This window comes from Artibeus jamaicensis, unplaced genomic scaffold (assembly GCF_021234435.1).
Source record: "Artibeus jamaicensis isolate MK-2021 breed Jamaican fruit bat unplaced genomic scaffold, CSHL_Jam_final contig_589, whole genome shotgun sequence".
NCBI lineage: Eukaryota > Metazoa > Chordata > Mammalia > Chiroptera > Phyllostomidae > Artibeus > Artibeus jamaicensis.
Genome location: NW_026521896.1, coordinates 289952 through 302149, shown reverse-complemented (window position 1 = coordinate 302149; position 12198 = coordinate 289952). Strand labels below are relative to the sequence as shown.

Sequence of the window (12198 nt, the reverse complement as noted above, 5' to 3'; positions counted from 1 at the left end):
GGAAGGGCGTCCCACAATGTTACCTAGTTGACCCCCCTTCTCCTGGGGTCCCCCTGTACTAGGTTCACCTTTCCCTTCACCAGAAAATTATAGCTCTCCATGTTAGAGATTGGTGACAAGGAAGGGAATTATTTATTCAAGTTATACAGACTTAAGAGTAATGACTTAATGTCTTCATCAAAATCCCAAAGTCCCTTAAAAGTACCCACAAACATACACAGTCCTTCTTTCCCCCTTTGTCCAGTCCAAGGTACTGTATCTCAGGAAAAGAAATAGAAAGCTGCATGATTCTTCTCATGGCTGTGTGTGGGGGGGGTCCCCCCCACTCTGGCCAAAGCCACATGGGTCTCTCTGCTAAAGCTACATGGTGATTCTCTCTCACATGGCTTCGACAGTTCCCATTCTGGCCAAAAGTGGGTGGGTCTCTCAATGGCTGCCGTGTCTGTGTTTAAATCCTCACGCCAATCTTCCTCTGCAGTCCCATTTCCGACTCTCCCCACAATCAGCTACACCCGCCAGGACTCCCATATCCTCCCAGTTTTACTGGGCTGCCATACTAAGTCCAGGCAGGAGTGGCCCCATGGCATGGAGCCAATCTTCTCCAAGCTCTCACACAGGCACTGTAACAAGGGCTGGGGAGCTGCCTCCCAGTTACATCTTGAGTGGAAGTCACTCCCTTCTCCCTGGCTCAAAGCAGCATGGAAGTCACTCCCTTTCCCCTGGCTCAAAGCAGCGCCACAGCTATTTAACATTATGAAACCAGTTAAAGGTTATAGATATGTTAAATGACCATTCTAGAGGTTATCTGCAAAGAAACTTGCTATGCAAAACAACTCAGTGGCGCTGCTCCATGTATCCCATCCCCCCCAGCTCAGACTTGTGGGGGTGAGGACATCCCATATTTTTAATATTTCCTGGATACCCTGAGTTCTGGATCCCACTGCAAATCCTTCTTTTGGGGACCCCCTGGCTGCACCCTCCTACAGTTTCATCCTCTCCATTTGGTTTTTGTTATTAACCCTTTTCATTCTGCTACCCCTTGACAGCAGTATAAAAACATACATACCAGTTGTGTACAGATTTGCTCTCTGCCTGCAGAGATGGGGAAACTGGGTGTATACAATTTGGTTTGCTGCTCTGCTAAATAACACATTAGGCCCAGATTATCATGAGGTGGGGTTTACCTGGTCAGTGTGTGTCTGGTTACAACCCTACCTGATCCTACCCTCTTGAGCACCTGAAGGAAAGTGGCTGGCTATGTGCAAACTGAAGGGGCTTCAGTAAGGCTTCAGGCATGTTGGGTTTTGTGGGAGAGGAAAAATGATTCTCCCTTTTACCCTTCTAGGTCCTTAGGTGAGACTCCCCCAATATAATAAAAGATTAACAGAAGAAAAACCGTTTAATAACATGTATGCCTCCTGGATATATGGGAGAGACCCAGGAAAACTGAGTAATTCCCAGAAATGGTCCAAGCCATTGAAAGGTTTTCTTAGGTTCCGCTGAGGAAGAAATGTCAATCAGACACAAAGTTAGGCAGTATAGAGTTTTATTGGGGTTTGCACACCCAGGCAAGGTTCTCCGGTCTACAGAGTGGGGGCCGAAGAAGCTGTGCCCAAGCAGGGATGTGGTGGGGTTTTATTTTGGTTGGCTGTCTTTGTGGGAGCTGGGGATTGGTCCCCTTTGAACAAAGCAGCAATATATCATTGGTGGCTTTCATCAGGCTCTGGTTACTATGTTGATATTTGTTTTGGCAAAGCCCATTGCTTCGGCTCCCTGGTTTGACGTCAGCTGTCTTTTCTGGGTTGTAGTTCAGCTGCCATTTTGTCCTATCCCGCCCATCCTGACATTCCGACCTCTTTGATAGGATAAGGGGCACCATGTTCAATCTGGCTACTTTCTGCTGTCAGGAGAACATAGAGGGGCTAGAGGTCGGCCATTCCTCATTTTTCAGGGAAGGGTGAGTAGGTTTGGGCCTACCGGCTAAGCCAAGACTCCAACCGCAACTCTCTGCCTCTTGTCTGTGAATAGATGGAAAGGGCGAGAGAGGTTGGGAAGACTAAGGGAGGGAGCTTGTAAGAAAGTGTCTTGCAGGACGGTAAAGGCTTTTTGCACTAGCTTGGGGGAGGTGAGGGGGCCAGTAGGAGTGTCTTTGGCCACTTCATACAGCAGCTTGGTGAGTAGGGCAAAGTTGGGGACCCAATGTCTGTCTGAAAGATCCAACTAGCCCCAAGAAAGAGAATTTGATCTCCTGTCATAGGTGGTTGGAGATTGCGGAGGAGTTGAGTGCGGTCCGCTGTAAGGCTGCACAAGGTAGGTGAGAGAGAGAGAGACCTAAGTAGGTGACTTGCTGGCTTGGCAACTGAGCCTTGTCAGGAGAGACTTGGTAGCCTTTTTGGGCAAGGAAGCTAAGGAGATCTGCAGTATGTTGTCTGGAGTCCCGTAAAGTGGGGCTGCAGAGAAAGAGGTCATCTATGTATTGGAGGACCTTACTGGAGCCTAGGTCACAGGAGGCTAAGTCCCAGGCTAAAGCCTGACCAAATAAACGGGGGCTATCTCTAAACCCTTGCGGCAAGACTGTCCACATGAGCTGTTGTGACAGAGCAGTGTCAGGGTCTGTCCATGTGAAGGCGAAAAGAAACTGAGACTCTGGGAGTCGTGGGATAGTGAAGAAGGCGTCTTTGAGGTCTAGGACTGAGAAGTGGGTTGTATTAGGAGGAATGGGAGAGAGAATAGTATAGGGGTCAGGGACTACCGGGTGGATAAGGACGACCACTTCGTCGATGAGTCTAAGGTCCTGGACCAGGCAGTAGGCTCCGGATGGTTTTGTCCTACTTGGACAGTTTTTTGACCAGGAGAATGAGAGTATTGCATGGAGGATTAACAGGGACAAGAAGTTTCTGGTCTATGAGGCAGGTGATAATAGGTTGTAATCCTTTTAAGTTTGCATGGGAAATAGGAAATTGGGGTTGGGATGGGAAAGCATCCGGCCGTTTTAGGCGGACAACGACTGGGAGGTGATGAGAAGCCACGGTTGGGGTAGAAGTGTCCCATACTTGTGGGTTGACAAGGGAAGGGGAAATGGGTGGAGCTGGAGGAGTTGGGTTTTCCAACAGCAGGAGGATAAGTAAGGGAGGAGGAAGGGGTTGGGTTTTGCGAGATCTGAAGAGTGGCACCTAATTATTGGAGAACATCCTGTCCTAGAAATGGAATAGGGCTGGAGGGTATGACAAGGAATGAATGGGAAAAGGGAAGGCCGTCCAGACTGTAGCTAAGCAGTGGGGTTTGCCATGGGCGAGTCGGGATCCCGTCAACCCCCATGACCGAGATCTGGAAAGGAGTAAAAGGTCCTGAAAAAATGGTAAAACAGAGTAGGTAGCCCCGTGTCCACTAGGAAAGAGATGGACTTACCTGCTACCTGCAGTGTTACCCTGGGCTTGGCGAGGGTGATGGGGGTCTTCGAGTCCGGGCTGCTTCAGTCATCTAGGAGTCCAAGAAGTTCCGGCGCAGCCAGGGAAGAGTCCACACCTTGATGGGCTGGTCCCCCATGTGGAGGCACCGGGGACGAGCCTCTAAGGGGACAGGCATCCCTCCAGTGGCCAAGCTGTCGGTAATCTGGGCAATGCTTTGTTGGTGGTCGAGGTTGAGGACACTGGCAGGCCCAGTGCCCTTCTTTGCCACACTTGAAACAGGCCCCCGGTGCGGTGTTCTTTGGCCTGGACTTAGGCTTTGCCCCCGGGCCGGTGTTTGCCGCTGGCTGCAGGGACAGGGACGCTAATGGCCTGGGTTTGCAGCGCTACCTTTTGCTGTAGGCGAGCCTGGCGGGCAGCCTCAGCCTCTGCTTCCCGGTTATTGAAAACCTTAAATGCTATGTTTACCAAATCTCAGATGGAGGATTGGGGGCCATCCAAGACCTTCTTCAGTTTCCATCTAATATCTGGGGCCAACTGGGAGATAAAGTACATTAGAAGCCGGGTCAAGGTGGGTATGAAGCACCATTGCCTGGGTTAGTCTGTTGAGAAACAGCGCCAGATTTTCTCCAGGGCCTTGGGTGAGCTCTCTAAGCTTATCTGGGCAGATTGGTGCATACCTGCTATCAGGCACTCGACCATTTGGTTGCGGCACCGCCGACCCGTCTGTCCTACCTGGTAGTCCTAGTCTGGTTCCACCTCTGGCATGGCTTCGGCCCCTACTGGCATGAGGGGATTGGTGGCGTGGGTTTGGTCTGCATGAGCCCTAGCTGCAGTCTGGATGTGGTTGCGCTCATCTGGGGTCATGGTGGAAGTTAAAATGATGTGCAGGTCATGCCATGTGAGGTCATAAGCCTGGACTAGGTACTGGAATTCCCTAATAAAATTAGTAGGGTTAGTAAAGAACGAGCCTAGGTGTTTTTCAATTGAAGAGAGGTCAGTTAGTGAAAAAGGGACGTGGACCCAAACGACACCTTCTGTTCCCGCCACTTCCCAGAGGGGGCCAATAGGGAAGTCTAGGGGCTCTAGATTCAGGCAGAAGCGAGTATGTTGAGCTAACCAGGGAAGAAAGGTCTTCAGAGGGAGGGGGAGAATCCGGTTGAGAGGGGAGGGCTGGGGCTGGAGTAGGGGTTGGTGGGAGCTGATAAGGAGGGGAAGCAAGATCTTCAGGGGTCTTAGAAAAGGAGGAGGGAGGTTCTGGGGCAGTAGGCTTAGGAGGCCACATGGGTTCAAGGTTCCCTTGGGCGAGGAGAACTTGGGCTGTGGAGCATTGGACACACGGATCTGGGCAGGAGCATTAGGTCCAAAAGCCCTGAATGTAGGGGACCTCAGACCACTTGCCAGTCTGTCTGCAAAAATTATCCAGGTCAGTAAGGGTAACCTAGATAATAAGGGAAAATGCCTTTAGGAGGCCAGGTTTCACAATTACCCATTTGATATAACGGCCAAGCCATAGTGGATAGAAAAATCAGCTGTTTTTGCTTAAGGCCAAGGTCAACTGCTGGCAAATTTTTCAGAAGGCTGCCTAGAGGTGACTTAGGATCTGGCTTGGACTCCTGTCCCCTTATTCCTAGTCCCACAAGGATCAGCAAATGGGAATGGGCATCCCTCAACCCAGTTTACTGATCCGGTCTGGTAAAAATGGGGGTCTGGGTCCAGGGACGTCTCCTCCGGTGCCCAGAACCTCTCAGCAGAGGGAGAGCAGCCTCTCCCGGAAGGGTCAGCCCAACACAGCGCTGCAGTTTTGGTGTGAGAGCAGTCTCTCCCAGCAGATGGGGGCCCGGAATCAGCGTTCGGGGACCAGAAACTTAAAGGCAACAGCACTTACCCTGGTTCTTCGTTTGTATTGGTGGGGCGGCCATGAGGCCTCCTCGGGAGTAGGGAGAGGAGCAGTCTTCAGCAGACAACTCCTCCCGGGTTTCGGCACCAAATAAAAGGTGTTCTTAGGCTTCACTGAGGAAGAAATGCCAGTCAGCCACAAAGGTAGGCAGTATAGAGCTTTATTGGGGTTTGCGCACCCGGGTGAGGTTTTCCAGTCCATAGATTGGGGGGCCAAAGAAGCTGCGCCCAAGCAGGGATGTGGTGGGGTTTTATTTTGGTTGGCTCTCTTTGTGGGAGCTGGGGATTGGTCCCCTTTGAACAAAGCAGCAATATATCATTGGTGGCTTTCCTCGGGCCCTGGTTGCTATGTGGATAGTTTTGGCAAAGCCCATTGCTTCGTCTCCCTGGTTTGACGTCAGCTGTCTTTTCTGGGTTGTAGTTCAGCTACCATTTGTCCTACCCCGCATATCCTGACAGCCATTACCTTAAATCCATTCTTCAGCTAAATAAAAAAGATATTGGGAGGCTAGGGGGAGCCATTTATGAGTGGTTATAAGGCACAGTAAATAAGGGTAGAGTTGTTATACATTGTTAAGGCAGAAAGGTAGTGCAAATAAGTTCAGTGTGAACCTGTTTAAATGTAAAATTGCATATTGCTATTTAAAAACCTAGATCTAGAAAGACAAAGACCAGGACAAGAGTAGGATTAGGGTATGCAGTGAGACTTTCAGCTTTTACTTCCTCTACTTATAACCTATTTGAACTTGTTGGGCACGTATTTTACACTTTATGCATATACACATTGACATATCAACAAAGGAAACCAAAGGCCTTCAGAGTTAGGTGCCCAGATCAGCCTAAGCCCAGGGAAAGAAGTTGGAGGCAGGAGGAAAGCCGAGGAAGGTGGCTCCCATTCACTGGGTTACTACAGAGAGAAGTAAGTTCAGTATCCTGTGGAGGGCCTCTGTTAGGTTTAGCTGCCAGGTTGGGGCCTTTGTGAGTGCCAGGCCAATAGTAGGAAAGGATCATCAGTAACCCACTATGAAGGTGCTCCCTACCCTGGTTGGGCACTCTAATGCTTTCTTTGCCCTACGCATCAGAGCAGCAGCCTAAGTATTCCTCACAAATCAGCTTGGTGTTTAGTAGGAGAATCAAGCAGTTGATGAGAAAGACCATAAAAGTCAAAAGTGTTTTTCTGTGTTTTCCATCTTTACCTTTATTCTAATAATTTTTAATTGATTTTAGAGAGAGAGAAGCATTGACTTGTTCCACTTATTTATGCATTCATTGGTTGATTCTTGTTATGTGTTCTGACTAGGCACGGATTGAACCCACAAACTTGGCTTATTGGGACAACAATCTAACTAACTGTTATTTGGCCAGGGCTAATAATTTTTTAAATAAATATATTTGCCATATAATATTGTGTAAATTTGGATTGCGGTTTGATATCCAGTCAAGGTACATGCCTGGGTTGCAGGACAGTTCCCAGCAGGGGACACACGAGAGGTAACCATACATTGATATTTCTCTCCCTCTCTCCTTCCCTTCTCCTCTAAAGATAAATAAATAAAATCTTTAAAGAAATATATTGTGGACTTCTGCCAAGATGGAGGCGTAGGTGGAAGCCCTGTGCCCTCTCCCACAACCAATTTTAAAAACAATAAAGTTTTAGGAACAAAAACGCAACCAAACCACAGAAAATTGAACTATACAGAAGACTGACAACAACGAACACTTCAGCCAAACTGGTAACAGGGGCAGAGCCAGCAGCAGAGCGGGGGTGGGCAGGAAAGATCCACCGGACCAACCCAGGCGTGCGACCCAGGTGTGCCTGCAGCTGCGGGCAGATCCCGGGTGTGGAGAAGTGGGCGGACTCACTGAGGGCTGACCGCGGTCACACATTCTCTCGCAGATAAACCGGTGAAGGAGCGAGCAGTGAGACAGACTGGAGCAGGCCCCAGTGATGGGAAGCAGCAGAGGGGACTGCTATTGTCCCTCTCTGATCCCGCCCCCACAAACAGCATTACAAACCAGTGACCTGGGGGGCCCTGCCCTGGTGAACAACTAAGGCTCTGCTCCTTATACGTAACAGGCACAAACAGATCAAAACATGGCTCAAGAACAACTCAGAGCCCCAGAGCCAATCAATCTAAGTGATGAAGAAATAGCCAAACTTTCAGATGCACAATTCAAAACACTGGTGATCAGGATGCTCACAGAACTGGTTGATTTTAGTCACAAATTAGAGGAACATATGAACGCTAAACTAATTAAAATGAATGGAAATGCACAGGAAACCAATAGTAATGGAAAGGAAACTGGGACTCAAATCAAAGGAGTGGACCAGAAAGAGAAAAAAAATGACCAAACAGAAAAGGATGAAGAAACAAGAATTCAAAAAAATGAGGAGAGGCTTAGGAACCTCCAGGACATCTTTAAATGTTCCAACATCCGAATTATAGGGGTACTGGAAGGGGAAGAGGAACAGCCACAAGTGGAAATCTTATCTGAATAAATAATAAAGGAGAATTTCCCCAATCTGGCAAAGGAAATAGACTTCCAGGAAATCCAGGAAGCTCAGAGAGTCCCAAAGAATTTGGACCCAAGAAGAAACACACCAAGGCACATCATCATTATATTAGCCAAGATGAAAATGAAGGAGAGAATCCTAGAAGCAGCAAGAGGTAAGGGGATAGTCACCTACAAAGGAGTTCCCATCAGACTGTCATCGGATTTCTCAAAAGAGACCCTACATGCAAGAAAGGGCTGGAAAGAATATTCCAAGTCATGAAATCCAAAGACCTACATCCAAGATTGCTCTATCCAGCAAAGCTTTCATTTAGAATGGAAGGACAGATAAAGTGCTTCTCAGATAAGATCAAATTCAAGGAGTTCATCATCACCAAGCCCTTATTATATGAAATGTTAAAGGGACTTATCTAAGAAAAAGAAGATAAAAAATATGAACAGTGAAAGGACAGCAAACTCACAGTTATTAACAACCACACCTAAAACAAAAGCAAACTAAGAGGACAGCTAGATCAGGAGCAGAACCATAGAAATGTAGATTATGTGGAGGGTTAGCAACAGGGGAGTGGGAGGAGGAGAAAGAGGGAGAAGGTACAGAAAATAAGTAGCATTGACTTTAGGTAGAAAATAGGGGGAGGGCAAGATTAGTATGGGAAATATAGAATCTAAAGAACTTGAGACACATGGTCATAAACTAAAGGGGGGAATGGTGGGGGAGGAGGTATGCAGGGTGGAGGGGAATGAAGGGGGGAAATATAACAACTGTAATGGCATAATCAATAAAATGTATTTAAAAATAAAAAATATATTGTGTAAATTTAAGATGTATAATGTGTTGATTTGATACACATACTGTTGACACATATGATTGCCATTGTAGTAATATTACCACCATTACACCATTACATACTCATCCTTTCTTGTCAGTGGTTGGGTAATAATTTTTTTCTGATTTTAAAACATTTTAAGGAACATGAGCATCGGAGAAATACACAAAATTTTAAAGAAGAGTGCTCGTTTTGGCAGCACATATACTAAACTGGAATACAGAAAAGATTAGCATGGTCCCTGCACAAGGGTAACACCCAAATTCATGAAGTGATCCATGTTTTTAGCTAAGTGTTGGAAACAGCTCATGTGCCCATCAGTAGATGAGTCGATTCAAAAACTGTGGTACATTTATGTGGGGGTGACTTTGCCCTCAAGTCCCCCCGTCTGCCACGGATGAAAGTAAACAGTACCAAGACATGATCTGCTTGGGGAAGAGAGGTGGCCATTTTCGCAGAGGAAAAAGGCCAGGAGCCTCTTCCTGCAGGGTCTTTTATGGGGTTGTAATACATAGGAATACAGGGCGGCAAGGATCAAACAGTAGATAACATTTCAAAGAAATCTGAGGGCTTAGTCTGAGTCAGTCTGTCAGGTAGGGGGTTTGCAGAAACTTTAGGGTTTTCTGCTCGGACCCTTAACATATGAATGAAAACACTCTTAGCAAAGCAGTTTTCACAGGATTTTTTAGGAATTCTTTCTTATGCCAGATTTCCCCAGATTCGCTCTAGCAAGGCTAGGAGCTGTACCCCTCCCCATCAAGTTTTCAGGCTTAAATGGATTAGAGCCAGGAAGTGCTTTTCCCAGAGGACTTGGGGAATCAGGCTGTGTGTGTCACATAGCCGGGGGGCAAGGGTCTATGGCTCGCTCTTTGTTGCAGCCCTCGGAGTCCTTCAATGATGGCCTCCCAAGTGATCGAGTCTGGCTTAGGTTTCCCCTCTGGGAGGAGACTTACCTGTCATTGACTTCCAACCATGCTTTGGGGGCAGGGAGGAAACTGAGGCAGCATTTGCTACCAGAGACAAGCTTTATCTCCTGTGGCTCACATTCCAAAGGTCACTCACTCATCCTTAGCCATGGGGGTTTACAGTTCCTGAAACCAGGCAGAGTGGTCCCCAACACATTTACATAATGGAATACTAATCAGCAGAAAGAAAGAAGAAAGTCCTACTTTTTGTGACAGCATGGATGGAACTGGAGACTATTATGCTAAGTGAAATAAGCCAGTTGGCAAAAGATAAATGCCATATAATCTCAACTAGTGATCTATTCATTAGATCATTAGAATCTAATGAATAAAATAAACTAATAAGAAAAACAGAACCAGAGACATGGGACAGACTAATAGCTGTAGGAGGGGAGGAGAGTGGGGGGGGGGAATGATGGAAAGAAGGGAAGGGACTAGTCAAGGAACATGTATGAATGACCTGTGGACATGGACAGACTGTGGGCTACAGGGGTGGGCTAGGTGGAGGGGGCAAAAGGGAAAAAAATCAAGATAACCATAATAAACAGTAAAAAAAAACTTTAAAGAAGAAATAAAATTATATAAAATTCTACCACACACAGGTACATACAAATATTAACTATGGTTTTCTTGTTTTTTAATTGCCAAATTAAATCCTAATTTAATCCTTATTTTAATCCTAATTGCCAAAGGTTCAGCCAAAGTAAAACCAATGAATCACAGAAGTAGTAATTAGTAAAAGTTTATTGTGCACACACTGAAAAGACAGTTTATAAACTGGGAGCACTCAAACTAGAACATGGAATGAGACTCAGGGATATATTTTACAAAGCAGCTTATACCGTGATAAAGTAGTGTCTTCATAGTGATCGGTAACTAAAACTAAATTATTGACTAAACTTGTTTTGTTTGCTCAGGGAAACTCCAAGACTTCTCTCCATTTGCTTTTGATTTTAACAAATATGTTTTTTGTTTTCACAAATATATTTTACATGCTTTATTCATGCTTGTTTACCCTATCCTTTGAAAAGTATTATACTTTTTTCTGCCATTTTAAGAAACATTTTTTCACTTACGGTTGACATACAATATTATATTAGTTTCATGTATACAACATAGTAATTAGACACTTATACACCTTACAAAGTGATCTCCAAAAACTCTAGTAGCATCTGGCACCATACATAGTTGTAATATTGTTGGCTATAATCCCTATGCTGTACTTTATTTACATCCTCATGACACTTTGCTACCAATTTGTACTTTCTTTTTTAAGATTTTATTTATTTTTGGAGAGAGGGGAAGGAAAGGAGAAAGAGGGGAAGGAAAGATGTCTCTCTGAAACATCAATGTGTGGTTGCCTCTCACACACCTGGTACTGGGGACCTGTTTGGAATCCAGACATGTGCCCTGACTAGGAATCCAGCCGGCAACTCTGTGGTTGGCAGCTCACGCCCAAACCACTGAGCTACTCCAGCCAGGGCTCCAATTTGTACTTCTTAATCACTTCTCCCTTCTTACCCAGACTTCCAGCCCCTCTCTCAACTTTTTGCTGATTTAACAGGTAAGAATAATTTACATACAACTTTGTATTTCTTTGATTAAATTTCAATATGCTTATTGATCGTATTGCCCATTTTCTTGATTGCCTGTTCACATCTTTTGCCTATATTGGCGGGGGGAGGGAGGAGTGGCATTCATTTTCTTCCTAATTTATAAAAGCTCTTTACATGTAGGGGTATCTGTTTTCTAACCTGTAAAGAAACCTTGGCCTTCAGGTTCAAACCACAGGCTACAAGGTGACCCTTAGGCTTCTTAAACTGGGCAGTGGGTCTGCGGATGTATGTAAAAACACGACCCATCCTGATCAGTGTGGCTCAGTACATTAGACATCCTCAGACGAAGTGGGTTGCAGGTCCAGGTCCCCGGCCCAGGGCGTACGAGAGGCAACCTAATTGATGTTTTTCTACCTCTTTCACCCTCCCTTCCTCTGCCTCTAAAAAAATAAACTAAAAAACAAAATAGGAACAACACGACCATGCAGAAGTACAGCCGCAAGTGTGAGACTCCCGCAGCTCGCAATCCAGCCTGAGAATGAGTGGCCCTCTCATCAAATCCTAAACGGTCCGCACCTGGAGCCAACCGGCGGCCGCAGTGCGCAGAAACGGAAGCCGGACCGCCCTTCCCCCACCCGCTTCCGGTCGCGGCTCAATTCTCCCGCCTCCGCCTTAGTCGCGCTCGTGGTCGTCCCGCAATGGCTCTCTCACGGGGGCTTCCCCGCGAGCTGGCGGAGGCCGTGGCTCGTGGCCGAGTGCTGGTGGTGGGCGCGGGTGGCATTGGCTGTGAGCTTCTCAAGAACCTCGTGCTTACCGGGTTCACCCACATCGACCTGGTGAGGGCCAGGCTTGCGCGCGGGCTGCATGGTGGGCCGAGGTACCCCGGCCCGGGGGTTGGGAACGGAGTCAGGGTGCTACGGCAGGCCAAGAGGCTGCGGGGTCCTGGCCGAACTGAGAAAGCTTTTCGGCGGAGACAGAGCAGGCTTCGCTGCTCCCTGGGCCTGCGCGGGATACCGAGGGGGCCGCGGGC

General features: G+C 47.0%; 1 protein-coding gene and 1 non-coding gene across 2 annotated transcripts in view; both read left to right on the top strand.

Annotated features, from left to right (window-relative positions):
• The first annotated feature begins 8830 nt into the window (after positions 1 to 8830).
• Positions 8831 to 8933, top strand: LOC128628208 (U6 spliceosomal RNA). Its single transcript, XR_008392536.1, has one exon. It is a non-coding gene; the product is annotated as a U6 spliceosomal RNA (small nuclear RNA).
• Positions 8934 to 11806: 2873 nt separating this feature from the next.
• The window catches only part of UBA2 (ubiquitin like modifier activating enzyme 2), a 42084-nt gene continuing 41692 nt past the window's right edge, over positions 11807 to 12198 (top strand). The window contains exon 1 of the mRNA XM_037137073.2: positions 11807 to 12004. Within this exon, the coding sequence (XP_036992968.1) occupies positions 11867 to 12004 (138 nt within the window). The 5' untranslated portion in view covers positions 11807 to 11866. The remainder of the gene's footprint in view (positions 12005 to 12198) is intronic.